The 16,255-nt window shown below is 39.7% G+C and overlaps 1 protein-coding gene across 3 annotated transcripts in view; it reads left to right on the top strand.

Moving 5' to 3' along the window:
* The window catches only part of TTC17 (tetratricopeptide repeat domain 17), a 148,281-nt gene extending 136,667 nt beyond the window's left edge, over window positions 1-11,614 (top strand). For 2 of the 3 annotated variants that reach the window (XM_082629087.1, XM_082629088.1), the window contains exons 23-25: window positions 5,558-5,677; window positions 8,143-8,286; window positions 9,892-11,614. In XM_082629087.1, the coding sequence (XP_082485213.1) occupies window positions 5,558-5,677; window positions 8,143-8,286; window positions 9,892-10,023 (396 nt within the window). In that variant the 3' untranslated portion in view covers window positions 10,024-11,614. The remainder of the gene's footprint in view (window positions 1-5,557; window positions 5,678-8,142; window positions 8,287-9,891) is intronic. The other variant, XM_082629086.1, reaches the window with a different exon arrangement.
* The last annotated feature ends 4,641 nt before the right edge of the window (window positions 11,615-16,255 follow it).

The raw sequence follows: 16,255 nt of genomic DNA, 5'->3' as shown, positions 1-16,255 counted from the left end.
TTTTCTCTTTCATTGGTGTCTGCTCTTATCTTCGTTACCTCCTGTATTCTGCTTCCTTAGCATTTAATTTGACAAGTTTTTTGTTTGGTTTTTTTTTAGTTTCTCCGTATGGAAGTTTAGGTTACTAATTTGATCCCTTGCTTTTCTAATGTAGGGGTTTAGTGCTAAAAGTTCCCTCTAAATTCTGTGTCAGCTGCATATCACATGTTTTATTTGTCATATTTTCATTTTCATTCAGTTTAAAATGATTTATAATTTTCCTTCTAATCTCCTCTTTGACCCATAAATTATTTAGAAGTGTGTTATGTGGTTTCAAACTATTGGGTATTTTCCAGATGTCTTGCTTTAATTGATTTCTAATTTAATTACACAGTGGTAAATCAGTATACTTTGTATGATTTGAATTATTTTAAACTTATTCAGACTTGTTTTATGCCCCAGAATATGATCTGTCTTGATAAATGTTCAGTAAGCACCAGAAAAGAATTCATCTTCTGCTGTTGTTAAGACTGTTCTAGAAATGTCATTTAAGTCAAGCTGGTTGATAATACTCTCTATATATTCTTTATATTTACTGATTTTTTTTTGGTCTACTTCTATCAATTATTGAGAGGTATGTTGAAATCTACAGCTGTAACTTTGAATTTTTTTATATCTTATTTTAGTTCTATATATATATATATATATATAGAAAGGATGCACCTTGACCAGTTGGGTTTACCCAGAAATACAAATCTAAACAGTCTAACTTTAGGAAAATCTTAAATTTCATAAACCAAATTAAAGGAGAAAAATTATGAAATCATTTTAGTAGATTGCATCTGATAAAATTCAGTACATTCATGATATAAAGCTAATGCAAATTAAAAATAGACAAGGATTTCCTTAATCTGATGAGAAGAATCAACAAAACATCTTCATCAAAGATAATTGTTAACAGGGGAAATATTTAAAATAATTCTTTGAAATCCGGAAAAAGAATGCCCACCACTCCCACTTCTTTTCAGCATTGTACTAAAAGTCCTAACGAGTATAGTAAATCAAGAAAAAGAAAGTAATGGCATAAGTATTAGGAAGAAAATAAATGTTATTCAGAAATGATGTTATTATCTACATAGCAAATCTAGAAGAATCTACAGACAAATATTTAGAAATAACAATGTTTTTATTGAGGTGGCTGCCTGTAAAGTCAATAAATAAAAATAAGTTGCATTTCTATACAGCAGCAATAAATATTAGAAAACATAATTTTTAACATGTATTTACTTTGTTACAAAAATATAAAGTTCCCAGTACTAAATCTAACAAAAAAGTCATGAGACTTAGGTGCAGAAAGTGATAAAACTTTATTGAAAGACATTTTAAAAGACCTAAATAAACAGAAAGATATGTAGTGTTCATGGATAAGAAGACACACACCATAAACATGTCAGTTTTCCCCAATTTGATTTATAGAGTCAATCCTATTGTAATCAAAATAACAACAGGGTTTTTTTATGGCACTTAAAAAGCAGATCTTTACATTAATATGGAAGGGTAAAGAACAGACATAACACTCTTGAAAAGAAGAATAGGTTGTGAGAACTGCCTTACTTTTATGAAAAAATTACAAAACAAGACATTATGCCATTTGCTCAAGGAATAAGCAAAAATAATGAGGGGGACTAAATAGGAAGCCCAGAAAGTCTCTAGTGTACACAGAGCTGTGGAAGATCAATGGGGAGACAGGGGACTATTCAGAAAGCTTGCTGGGGCAATTAGTTAATTTCAATCCTCACCTCACATCATACACAAAAAATGAACTCCATGTGAATTAAGGACTCAAGTATCAAAAACAGAACTTTAAAAATTAAACTGTGGGAGATGATCTCTCTGGCCCTGAAGTACAAAAAGATTTCATAAAGAAGATATACAAGCATAAGCTAGAGAAGAGAATGTTATTAAGTTCAACTACATTAAAGGTTAAAATTTTTAAATTAAAGACATTTTTTAAATTAAAGAAGCCAGAGTGAGAGAAAATTCATTTAACACATTTAACCTACAAGGATTAATATGCAGAGCATGTAAATAAAGTGATGAGAAAGATAAATAATAAAATAGAAAAATGTATAAAAGATATTAACAGACATTTCACAGAAAAAAGCTATGTATGACCAATAAACACAAGAAACAATTCTTAATCTCACTAATAATCAGGAAATGCAAATAAAGGCTACAGTAAGATACTGTTTTATCCCCACTGATAATACCAAGAGTTAGAAAGGATATAGAGCAAGAGGCACTTTTAAACATTGCTGATAGCACTGAAACTTGTCATAGCACCTTTAGGAAGCAACTTGGCTTTCTCTTGTTATGTTGGACATTTGCGCATCCTCTGACCCAGCAGTTCCACTCCTAGGTGTCTAGACTAGAGAACCTCTTTGTACATCTATTGGCAACGGGAAGCTAACTTAAGAACAGGAAATAACTCAAACCCTCCCATTTACAGAAAATGTATAAATACATTATAGTATATTCACTTAATGAACATTTAATTGTGCAGCAAGGAAATTGAATGAACTGAAACTACATACAGCAACACGGATGAATCTTAGAGGGCCAAATAAAAACACCAAGTCCCAGAAGACTGCTTACACCATGTTTATAATGCACAGGAAGAAGTAAACTGAGTATTGTATTGTTGGAGCAAATATGTGTGTGTAAGTGATAGAACGGTGTTTAAAAAGAGCAATGGAATAATAAAGACAACACTTGGGATAGCGTGTGCCTCTGGAGAAAAGACAAGAGGATGGCACAGTGTAAGAACATACAGGAGAAGCAGGTTCATTCTTTAGTAGGGTAGCGGTTTCTGGAATATTCATTATTTTATGCTTTACTGCATACATGTATATTTTATATAATTACATATTTGTTGTATGTGTATATATATAAATATGTTCTTCAGTATGTGTCAGATATTGGCATTAAAGAAAGGTAATTTTATTTTCTTAAAAAAAGGATCCTTTTGGGAAGCCAGTCAGAAGAATCAAGTCATAAAGAAGGAGGAACACATCAGGCTAGCTTCAGATTTCTGTGCAGCACCCATTCAAACCAAGAGGCAATGGAGCAATACCAGCAGGTTATTCAAGGAAAGAAAGAATGAGCCATGGTTTTATATCCAGCCAGCTGTGCTTCAGGCATAAAGGCTATAGACAGAAAGTTTTGAACGTACATGATTGTATTTGTTTGCTAGGGGTAGCCATAACAAAATACTATAGACGGCGTGGCTTAAACAACAGAAATTTATTTTCTCACAGTTCTGGAGGCTACAAGTCGGGGATCCAGGTGCCGGCAGGGTTGTTTTCCTCTGAGGCCTCACTCCTTGGTTTGCAGTTGGCCACCCTGTTGGCACCTCTCGCCATCATCCCTCTGCACACACAACCCTGATGTATCTCTTCCTCTTCTATAAATCCTTCACATAAATCCAGTTAGATTAGATTAGGGCCCCACAATAATGGCCTCATTTTAACTTAATCAGTTCTTTAAATACTTTATTTCTAAATAGTTACATTCTGAGGAACTAGAGATTTGAGACTTCATCATATGAATTTGGGGGGACACAGTTCAGCCCATAACAGCAATCTCAGAGAATAATTTTCCCATCAGCCCTTCTTAAGAAAACTACTAGAAGATAAACTTCAGCCAACCAGGAGATGACTAGGGAAGCCGCACAAAAGTAATGTCAGTGATCAAGGACTATATTTAACTGTAGAACCAATACAAAAACAAAGGCAGGAAATTGGGTGATAGAACAGAATATAAATGCTATGTGCCCTGACAATGAAAAATGATAAAATTACCAAAAAAATAGATTGGAAGACAGAAAGAAGATAGAAAGCAGGGTAAGTGTTCTGATTGCCTCATCTGTAATGGCTGGGAGTTAGAGACCGCCCATCAGAATGAAATAGACAGGAAAATGCAAAATTAAACCTAAATTAACCCAATATTAGACCTAAATTAAGTACTTAAGTTTTGTATATGATAAAGGTAGCATCACAGTGGGGGAGAGAGGAATTACTCATTAACTATTATTGAGACAACTTAGTAGCCATCTGGAAAAAAAATTAAATTGGAGCCATATCTTTTACTTTATAGCAAGTTAAATTTTAAGTGGATCAAAGGTTAAAATGTGAAAAATGAAATCACAAATGTTCTGAGGAAAAAACATGGTAAAAATTCTTGATAACCTTGGAGTAAACAAGACCTTCCTAACTGAAAATCCAGAAGCCATCAGAAATAGATTAATGAACTGAACTATGTAGAAATTAAAACCTTTATATCACACAAAGCACCATAAGTCCAAAGGCAGATTTGAGAAGCCTGGGGTAATGTATCTGTAATTCACATACAGGCAAGGGACTAATCTCCCTTATACCTAAAGAGCTTTCTCATATAGATAAGCTAAAGACCTCACTGAAAAATTAATAATATAAGAACAGGTCGTTCACAGAAAAATACAAAAGGCTGTCAAACATGAAAGGATGGTCAGCTCCATTCATAAGAAGGGAAATGTAGATTTAAACCGCATTTTCACCTATCAAAGATCCCAGAGTTTAATAACAGACTCCTTGGTGAAGCAGTAAAGAAACAGGGACATGTGTATATTTCTGGTGGGATATTAAATTGCTACAGTCCTATGGAAGGCAGTGTGGTGATTTCTATCACACTAACATGTGTATCCCCTTGATATAGCATGTCCACACTGGAAATGTATCCTACAGATGTGCTGCACAGACGCAAAATTACACCTATACAAAGTCATGTTTGCAGCATTGTTTTTAATAGTGAAGAATTGGGGGAGAGAGGAATATTCATTAATAAGGACCTAGTTAAATAACTAATGGTACTTCCAAACAATGAAATACTATGCAGCTGATAACAAAGGAATGAGGAGGCTTTCTACACACTGATGTAGAAAGATCTCTAAGGTGTACTGTTTAGTGAAAAAAGCAAAGTGCAGATGAATATTTTCTCTTATATAAGTAATAGGCTTATAAAGCAGGAGTGAGAGATAAGTCTGTATTCATATTTGCTTATATAAAGCATAAAGAAATCCTAGAAGGTTACATAAGAAACTAAAAATAGTGTTTACTTGTATATAATAGTGACAAGGATGGCAGGGTGGTTTTTCATTGTATAACTTTATATAATTTCTGGTTTTTGAAACGTGAATGAATTACCTGTTCAAAAAGCTAAGTAAATTTAAATATAAAAGAACATGGGCATGAAATATAGTTCTGCTACTTAGTAATTGAGTGGATTTGGACAAGATATTTAACCTCTCTGGATCATAGTTTTCTTATCTATAAAAAGACTGTAATAGTAGAATCAAGCTTATAGGGTTGTTATTAGGATTAATAAGAGGATGAACATGAGTGTATAGCAGACCGCCAGGACCAGGTAAGTACTCAGTTAAATGGTCATTAACTCGTGTTACTTGTGTTACTGTTCTTAATCTTGGTGGTAAATTAGTGTGTTATTTAAGAAACATCAGCCTTAGCTGACCATTCCTTTGTAGAACCAGACGTCCTGGGTCCTTTCCAGCATGGCAGCCCTCTATTGGAGAGTGAAAGGCCAAGGAAAGAAGGCGATTGACTGCCTACGCCAAGCCCTGCACTATGCTCCACACCAAATGAAGGTGAGTGGAACTCAGAGGTGTGAATTTCCATCCCTCAGTCCTTTCCTTTGCCCAGTGGTTTATTCTGAGGTTTCAACAACCTTCCTTATGCTCAGCCTATAAGAAAATGGCAGAAGGCTAAGATAGAGCGGAAAACCTTATGGCCCCACTTGTGCCACCACAAGCCTGTGAATTACACCCACTATTGTGCCTTCCCTCCCTCTGCAAGATGGAACATCAGGGAAGGGCTTCAACATCACTGTAGAACGTGGTATCAGGCGCAGGCATTGCCGACTTCTAAATGCAGCTCGGCCTCTCACTAGGTTTGTGATCTTAGGCAAATTCTTTTTTTTTTTTTATTTTTATTGGTAACAATCTATTTTTTTTATATTTTTTTATTAGTTTCTGCTTTATAACAAAGTGAATCAGTCATACATATACATCTGTTCCCACATCCCTTCCCTCTTGCGTCTCCCTCCCTATCCCACCCCTCCAGGTGGTCACAAAGCACTGAGCTGATCTCCCTGTGCTATGCAGCTGCTTCCCACTATCTATCTACCTTACGTTTGGTAGTGTATATATGTCCATGCCTCTCTTTCGCTTTGTCACAGCTTACCCTTCCCCCTCCCCATATCCTCAAGTCCATTCTCAGTAGGTCTGTGTCTTTATTCCTGTTTTACCCCTAGGTTCTTCATGACATTTTTTTTTCTTAAATTCCATATATATGTGTTAGCATACGGTATTTGTCTTTCTCTTTCTGACTTACTTCACTCTGTATGACAGACTCTAGGCCTATCCACCTCATTACAAATAGCTCAGTTTCGTTTCTTTTTATGGCTGAGTAATATTCCATTGTATATATGTGCCACATCTTCTTTATCCATTCATCTGATGATGGACACTTAGGTTGTTTCCATCTCTGGGCTATTGTGAATAGAGCTGCAATGAACATTTTGGTACATGACTCTTTTTGAATTATGGTTTTCTCAGGGTATATGCCCAGTAGTGGGATTGCTGGGTCATATGGTAGTTCTATTTGTAGTTTTTTAAGGAACCTCCATACTGTTCTCCACAGTGGCTGTACCAATTCACATTCCCACCAGCAGTGCAAGAGTGTTCCCTTTTCTCCACACCCTCTCCAGCATTTATTGTTTCTAGATTTCTTGATGATGGCCATTCTGACTGGTGTGAGATGATATCTCATTGTAGTTTTGATTTGCATTTCTCTAATGATTACTGATGTTGAGCATCTTTCATGTGTTTGTTGGCAGTCTGTATATCTTCTTTGGAGAAATGCCTATTTAAGTCTTCTGCCCATTTTTGGATTGGGTTGTTTGTTTTTTTGCTATTGAGCTACATGAGCTGCTTGTATATTTTGGAGATTAATCCTTTGTCAGTTGCTTCATTTGCAAATATTTTCTCCCATTCTGAGGGTTCTCTTTTGGTCTTGTTTATGGTTTCCTTTGCTGTGCAAAAGCTTTTCAGTTTCATCAGGTCCCATTTGTTTATCTTTGTTTTTATTTCCATTTCTCTAGGAGGTGGGTCCACAAGGATCTTGCTGTGATTTATGTCATAGAGTGTTCTTAGGCAAATTCTTAAACCTCTGTGACCTTATTAATGACATGCACTCTGTGGGTGTCCAGCAAGGACAAAGATGGGTCATTTTTTCTGTTTCTTCTGTATCTCCTATAGAAGAACCCAGTGGTGTAGAACAATGCAATATAGATAGCAGTTGCTCAGGTAACACATTTAAAGGGAATAAATATTTGTGATATTAATAAATATTTGTGATAATAATACTGCTACTTGATCAACCCATCATTCTGTGCTCTGTACTGCTAGGCGATAGGGAAGGGTGAAGACTCTGTATCAGGGATCAGGGAACTTTTTCTGTAAAGGGCCAGGTGGTACAAATTTAGGGTCTGAGGCCAGACAGGCTCTGTTGCAGCCACTCAGTTCTGCCATGATAGCGTGAAAACAGCCACAAATATCTAAGGGAATGGGAATGGTGTGGTCCAATAAAAAGTTACAAAAGCAGGCAGCAGGCTGGACTGGCCTGTGGGCCACAGCTTGCTAGCCCCTGCCTCAGGCAGCGTGGCGGTCCTTGCAGAAAACCCCTTGGCTCTGTGACAGCATGCCCCAGAGTGTGGGCTGTGCAGAGCGTCGGGCCACCAACATCCCTTACCAAGCTGCAGCGTGACCAGGAGCTTGCACCAGGATGGAAGCCAACAACCGCACTCAGCAGGTTTTTACGCAGCTGACATGTTTGTTTGTTTTTTGAGGCAAGTCTCACTCAATGAAAGAAGTACTGCATGGATAGGCTGGTGCGCGCTCCTTCCCTATCACAGACCCGTAGCCAACGGCAGCCTCCCGCGCTGAGTTGCATGACTCTGCCATTCACCAGGAAACGCTGACCACATTACTTAACGATCACCAGAGCCGAGAATGAAAGCTCTTCCTTTCTCGCCTTCTCCTTCCTCCCCCAGGACGTGCCCCTCATTAGCCTAGCCAACATCCTGCACAACGCCAAGCTCTGGAACGACGCCGTCATTGTGGCCACCATGGCAGTGGAGATCGCGCCACACTTTGCTGTTAACCACTTCACGCTGGGCAACGTCTATGTGGCGATGGTGAGGTTGGCCTGTGAGCGGAGCACACCAGCTCTGCCGCCTTCTCTCGGGCACATCTTCTTTGATTTCAAACCCTCTTTGACTGTGTCAGTGTCCTCCAGTTTCCTGTAAATTTTGCATCTAAAATTGTTAGCTCTCCACCAAAGGTATATTTTATAGGTAAGGGTTTGTGAGTTTTTTAAATAATACAGGAAATTCATCCACGTATTTGCAACTATGTAGTTCCTCACCTTGAGTTTTTAACAGTAATAGAGTCAGATTTCCCTGCAGTTTTCTAGAGATGTCACCTGTTCCAGAAAACCTTACCTAACCCTCCACGTGGACGGACACACTCTCGTGCTTTCTTACTGCAAGGTTGGGCTAGGTCACTACGGTTGCACTCATGATGCCCTGTGCAGATTTCTCTTGTTGTACTTTCACCTTGTTTTATAATTTTTGTTTCAATTATTAGTCTCTCCCCCTAGACCAGGAGCTCCTTAGGAAAGAGACTCCTCTTCATCTCCCTGTTCCTAGCACTTCACAGGGTTTGGCACATAGGAGGTGCTCACCAAAGCTTTGATGAATGATGGAATGCCACTAGTTTCATGGGATACCATTTACAGATAAAATGGCAAGGCCATCTTGTTCAGAACAAGGACCAATTTCAGAACTTAAAGTCCCAGGGGCCCCCCAGAAGCTGTCATAGCCGAATTTAACAAGAATTGTGCCATCCACTTTCATCCAAAGCTTGGGGTCCCACATGGGGCTCTTCCCACAGTACTCTCAGTAAAGGTTAATAGAATGAGCAGCTTCAGGCTCTAAGTTTTATGTGTTACCCGTGACTTCAAAGGCAGGAAATATAATTTTGGCCAGGTAGGTCTTGCTGAATGTGCAGATTTCCCTCTCTGCTTCTTAAAATTGAAGTATCTATTTTCATCCCCAGTAAATGCAAAATTTGCTGCTGTGAATGAGGAATTCTGCCTCTCATTTGGCCAGAAGGAGCCATTTAAGCGGTAGATTTGGGCTCTTCTTTGCGAGTATTAGTCTAAGTAAAAGATTAATGCCTTCACTATGGCAGTGATCATTTCCAAACCGTGTTCATATTTTCAAGTGTTAGGGAGAATAAGAAACTGTTTCAGAATTTACAAGTCTAATTGAGATACCTGACATGACTTCCATCTTTCCAGTTAACAGTAGAAAATTCAGGCAGATGCAAAATAAGCTTTTGCCAGACATAGTTCCAGAGGTTTCTGTGAGGATTAAAGGAAGGGATTCCATAAAGCACCTAGCACTGTGCCTGGCACGCAGCAGGTACTCAGTAATATTGGTTCTTACTGTTGCTACCACAATTAGTCCTATTGTTGGGCCAAACCTCTATAAACTTGATCTCCCCTTTCCCTCTGGTTCTTGGGCTCTGCCATAATTTTCTTTCTTATCTCATACCTTGGGGATGGAAGTAGTTGTTTCCTCCAGACCTCAGAGTTTTCCTCAAAGATTTAGATCCACTGAGAAAATACTGCAGGGTTGTCACTACCACAGATGTGCTTTTCACGGAAAAAGAAGTCGCCGTGTATATTTAGTCTGGTGGTAGCACCCCTCTCACTTCTGTCCCTCTGCCCCTCACAGGAAGAGTTTGAAAAAGCACTGGTGTGGTACGAGTCTACACTGAAGCTGCAGCCCGAGTTTGTCCCAGCCAAGAACCGAATCCAGACCATCCAGTGTCACTTAATTCTGAAGAAGGGCCGGCGCTCTCCTTAGCTCACTCCTCCCTTCTCTCCTGTCTCTCTTTTCTCATGCTCTTCAAAAAAGGAATAAGAAACCAATCATTGTCAGTATCTGCTTTTAAGGATGTGTATGACAATAACTGAGTAAGACATTTAACAGGACTTTTACATATGTGGGAATTGGTTTGTTTTGGTTTTTAAGTTCCTTCTTTCCCCCAGCCAACTTCAGAAACATAAATTTCTTAAAAGGAAAATGAAGCCTAAAGATATTGTGTAAATACTGAGCCAAGACATTTCTGGAGCTGTGCTCTGTCTCCAAAACCTCGATGCCCTTAGGGCTTTTCTCAGTGGTCCAGCCAGCCTCCTCCAATTCGGAGGAGGGCAAAACCGCATCGCACATTCTCTGCTTCCTGTCGTAGCCTCTGTTGTCAGTGGAAATGCAGAAGCCCATCTGGTGCCAGTCAGTGAGAAGCAATGTTCCACGCTCTCCCCACTAGATCTCCATGCTGCCCCCAGCCTTGTCCGTTCCATGCTGCTCCGATCCAAACTCTCACAGGTAGTTTGCGGGGGAGGAAGGGGAAATGATTTTAAAAACAAAATATTTACAACAAAAACTCTTAGGATCACCTGACCTTTGTGATGTTATTTATGTTGGGGAGGGAGGGGGGCTGAGAAGGGGAAATCAGCAGGGTACAACATCGATATCATTTGTACTTTAATTACAAATCACAAGGAAACCAATAAGTCGAAATCCTATATAACAGGTTTATATATATAGAATATGTATATTTGAAGCCCTCTACAGACTGAGTCTATGTTTTACTAATTCTTTGTTCACTGTGTTACCCATCTTGGAATAAGGCATGAGTGTCAGCTCCCTCTCTCTGAGGCCTTCAGACTTAGCCCCTCAGGAGAGTGATGAGCCAAGGTTGAGTGTTCCGTACAATGCTTATGCCTCTGGTCCAAGGAGAGTCAGAAACTCCAGGCATTTGGGAGTCTTCAAGGGCACATACTGAGGACAAAAATAAAAGTTGTTTATGAGAATAGGTCTGTGGTGTGGTTCTTCTTTATAGAACCAGGCTCATTTGGACAGCTCTGAAGCCTAACTATAACTCTGCATCTTCTCAAGTCCTAGGTTGTCTTTATCTTTCTTTCTTTCCACCACAGCAAGGTGTGGGGAGAAACAATCCATCACTAGGTTTTATGGTGGATGAACTTCATTAACACGATACATTTGACCAGGAAAGATGCACAGTCAGCAGATGTTCAGAGTTGATAATTGACCTTCCTGGGAAAGGAAGAATAATCTAAGCCACAAGGTCAGCCCTCCGGTGAGCACTGATCCTAAAGTTCGTCAAAGTAAGCTTTGTGGAGCTTTGGTAAGAGTTGTACCAGTGTGAAACTGAGCATTCCCTTTGGGACAGGACTCCACTGAACACAGGGTTTCCTAGAACATTATCAGACACCAGTCATCTCAAATACTGGGTCACTAAACCTGGAGCATTTGGTTCTAGCAGAGACTGTAATTTCTTAGAAGCAGGTGAGCAATCAGACATGCCTGTCAACTCTCCTGTCTTTTATGCAGCTAGAGTCCAGCTAATTTCAAACAGTTTTATATCAGATGTATTTTGAGAAGCAGCTCATTCATTGCTGGATAAAGTGAACCCCTTTTCACTGAGGATCCTTGTGTGTGTCTGATTGTATTTCCTGCTTCCCCACCTCTCCACAATGTTGCATTTAGTTTTTCCTGAAACTTGCAACCGTTGTTTGTGATTTTGTTTTGCTTTTTTTAAAATTTACATACAGTGAAATTCATTCTTCAGTGTACAGTTCTGTGAATGTAGACAAATGCACAGAGTCATACAGCCACCACAACAATCAAGGTACAAAACTTTCATTACCCCCAAAAGACTCCCTCACTCTGCCCCTTTGTAGTCAAACACCACCCTTAACCCTTGGCCACCTCTGATCTGTTCTTTCTATAGTTTTTCCTTTTCCCCCATATGGTAAATGAAAGAAGTCAGACTCCAAAGGCTATGTACTATATGGTTCTATTTACATGGCATTATGGAACAGCAAAGGTAGATGCCCCAAGGCAGAAGCATACTGAAAGTTTCAAAACACAGGAGGCCACTTTGGCTGAAGAGGTGTAAGCAAGAGGAAGAATAATAGGAGATGAAGCCAGAGAGGTGAACCAGATTGTGTAGCTTTTTTGGGTGTTTGTTTTGTTTATTTTTGTTGTGGGGCTTTATATGTCACTGCAAGTCACTGGTTTTAAGCAGAGGAATAACATGATCTGACCTGTTTTAACAGCAGTCAAGATTACTCTAGGATTTTTTGACCTGAGCAATTAGAAGGAGGGAGTTGCTATTAACTCAGATGGGAAGACCAAAGTTAGACAAGAGTTTTGTGGGGAAGATTAAGGAATTCAGTTTTGTAGAGACCATGTTAAGATATTGGGTAGACAGTTGGATAAATTAGGGTTAATAGAGGATATCTATGCTGGAGATATAAATTTGGATGTCACAGGCATGGGGATAGTATTTGAACCCATGAGACTGGATGAGATCACTAAGGACATGAGAGAATATAGACAAGAGCACAGATTTAAAGACAGAACTGGGGAATTCCAGTGTTATGGGGTCAAAGAGTTCGCATGCCCAACAACAGAATTCATTCCTAATGTACAAGAAATAATAGAGCAATTTGAAAAGTAAGAATGCTGAAAATGTTCAAGTAGTTAAAAGAAAGACTAGCATCCACATAACAGATTATGAAACATGAGCAGGTTAGGGACTTCCCTGGTGCCACAGTGGTTAAGAATCCACCTGCAGGGCTTCCCTGGTGGCACAGTGGTTGAGAGTCCGCCTGCCGATGCAGGGGACGCAGGTTCATGCCCTGGTCCGGGAGGATCCCACGTGCCGTGGAGCGGCTGGGCCCGTGAGCCGTGGCCGCTGAGCCTGTGCATCCGGAGCCTGTGCTCCACAATGGGAGAGGCCACAACAGTGAGAGGCCCACGTACCAAAAAAAAAACAAAAAGAATACACCTGCCAATGCAGGGGACATGGGTTTGATTCCTGGTCCAGGAAGATCCCACATGTCACTGAGCAGCTAAGCCTATGTGCCCCAACTATTGAGCCTGTACTCTAGAGCCCGCGAGACACAACTACTGAAGCCCGCATGCTCTAGGGCCTGCATGCCACAACTACTGAACCCACGTGCTGCAACTACTGAAGCCTGCATGCCTAGAGCCCATGCACCACAACAAAGAGTAGCCCCCACTCACCACAACTAGAGAAAGCCCACGCGCAGCAACAAAGACCCAAGGCAGCCAAAAAAAGAAAGAAAGAAACATGAGCAGGTAGATATGGTGAAAAAGAACCACATAGGACTCCTACAAGTGAAAAATATTATTGAAATAAAAATCTCAATGGATAGGTTAAACAGACTAGACACAGCTGAAGAGAGAGTTAGTGACTTGTAAGATAGAATGAAAGAAATCCACCAAAGCAAAAAACAGAAGGACAAAACTTTCCTCAAATATTTGTATTAAATGCTCTCATAGGGCAAACTCCTCACTTTCCAGGCTAGGACTCACTTTCTTAAGCAGTCAAGCTTTTGAATCAGGGTCCAGAAACAGAATACAACTCTTAATTTATTTCTAGAACTGGGAAAAGAGATGGTGGCAGGATTGAAGACCTCTGCTAATAAGAACTAACATCTATCGGTTGCATGGTGTGTGCCTGTTCCTGTTCAAAGTGTTTTACATGGATCAGGAGCAATGAGTGACTTGGGCAGAGCTGAGAGACCAGACAGTACCTCTGTAGATTAAGTGAGAACAGCTTCACATGTCCTCTGGAGCTGTCCCTGATTTAGTCTTCCCTCTCTCTTTCAATTTCCAGTCTCTTCTCCCTGATGCTTCTATAGCTTTAGGGTATTGCTGGGTCTGTCCACCATTATTAATTCAATAGTTCAGTAACTTTTTTTTTAATCAAGCAACTGTTTTGCACCAGGCCCATACGTTGAAGGGGGGGGGTATATAGACATTTATTAGACATGGAGCTAAGCATCTGATTGGAGACAAGATACGTGGTCAGCAGACCCAGAATTGCTGTAACAATCCTAAGGAAAAAGAACAAAGCTGGAGACATAACCCTTCCAAACTTCAGACAATACTACAAAGCTACAGCAATCAAAACAGCATGGTCTTGGCACAGAAACACACATGTGGATCAATGGAACAGAGTAGAGAGCCCAGAAATAAACCCACACACCTATGGTCAATTAATCTTCGACAAAGGAGGCAAGAATACACAATGGAGAAAGGAGAAAGGGTAGTCTCTTCAGCAAATGGTGTTGGGAAAGCTGGACAGCTAGCTGCATGTAAATCAACGATAGAACACACCCTCACACCATACACACAAAAAGAACTCAAAATGGCTTAAATACTTAAATATAAGACATGACACCATGAAACTAGAAGAGAACATAGGCAAAACATTCTCTGACATAAATTGTAGCAATGTTTTCTTATGTCAGTCTCCCAAGGCAATAGAAATAAAAGCAAAAATAATTGGGACTTACTCAAACTTATAAGCTTTTGCACAGCAAAGGAAACCATAAACAAAACAAAAAGACAACCTAGGGACTGGGAGAAAGTATTTGCAAATGATGCAATCAACAAGAGCTTAATTTCCAAGATATACAATCAGCTCATAGAACTCAAAAAAAAAAATCAAAAAATGGGCAGAAGACCTAAAGAGACATTTCTCCAAAGAAGACATAAAGATGGCCAATAAGCACATGAAAAGTTGCTCAAAATCACTAATTATTAGAGAAAAGCAAATCAAAGCTACAATGGGGTATCACCTCACACTGATCAGAATGGCCATCATTAAAAAGTTTACAAATGATAAAGGAGAGGGTGTGGAGAAAAGGGAACCCTCCTACACTGTTGGTGGGAATGTAAATTGGTGCAGCCACTATGGAAAATAGTATGGAGGTTCCTTAAAAAACTAAAAATAGAGTTACCATATCCAGCAATTCCACTCCTGGGCATATATCTGGAGAAAACCATAATTCAAAAAGATACATGCACCCCAATGTTCATTGCAGCACTATTTACAGTAGCCAAGACATGGACCAGCCTAAATGTCCACTGACAGAGGAGTGGATAAAGAAGATGTGGTACATATATACAGTGGAATATTACTCGGCCATAAAAAAAGAATGAAATAATGCCATTTGCAGCAACATGGATGGACCTAGAGATTACCATACTAAGTAAAGTCAGACGAATATCATATCTCTTATATGTGGAATCTAAAAAGTGGCACAAATGAACTTATTTACAAAACAGAAACAGACTCACAGATATAGAAAACAAACTTATGGTAACCAAAGGGGAAAGAGGAGGGGAGGGATAAATTAGGAGCTTGGGATTAGCAGATATGAACCACTATTTTTTAAATAGATAACATCCTACTGTATAGCACAGGGAACTATATTCAATATCTTGTAATAACCTATAATGAAAAAGAATCTGAAAAAGAATACATATAGGGCTTCCCTGGTGGTGCAGTGGTTGAGAGTCCACCTGCCGATGCAGGGGACACGGGTTCGTGCCCCGGTCTGGGAAGATCCCACATGCCGCAGAGCGTCTGGGCCCGTGAGCCATGGCCACTGAGCCTGCACGTCTGGAACCTGTGCTCCGCAACGGGAGAAGCCACAACTGTGAGAGTCCCACGTACCACAAAAAAAAAAAAAAAAAAGAATACATATATGTATATATAACTGAATATATATATATATATATATATATATATATATATATCACTCTGCTGTACACCAGAAATAATACATGGTAAATCAACTCTACTTCAATTTTTTTAAGAAAGAAACATGGTCAGCTCATTTCCCTACAGGTGATGAGTGTCACCAAAGGGGTTATCACAGGTGCTGTAGGTACGTGGCATCCTGTGACACATGGATAATGCCTCTGAAAACCAGTGGAATTAAGTAAGTGAAAAAAGGGGGAGAAGTGGGAGGAGTTGGCATCCAGGTAGTGGCAGCAGCATAATCCCAGACACGGAATTGGGGGAGTTTGGTGCATGTGGGAAACACTAAATTGTAGCCTCAAGTGCAAGCTGGGGAGTGGGCCTTCATTTCCACCAGGACAAAGCCCAAAGTTCTTGGCTCTGCTTATGATGACTTTCATGATCTGGACTCTGCCTCATCTCTCACCACCTTCCCCACCCACACTCTAT

Source organism: Mesoplodon mirus, assembly GCF_964341445.2.
Source record: "Mesoplodon mirus genome assembly, chromosome: 7".
In the NCBI taxonomy this organism is placed as follows: Eukaryota; Metazoa; Chordata; class Mammalia; order Artiodactyla; family Ziphiidae; genus Mesoplodon; species Mesoplodon mirus.
This window is presented reverse-complemented; position numbering and strand designations above follow the sequence as displayed.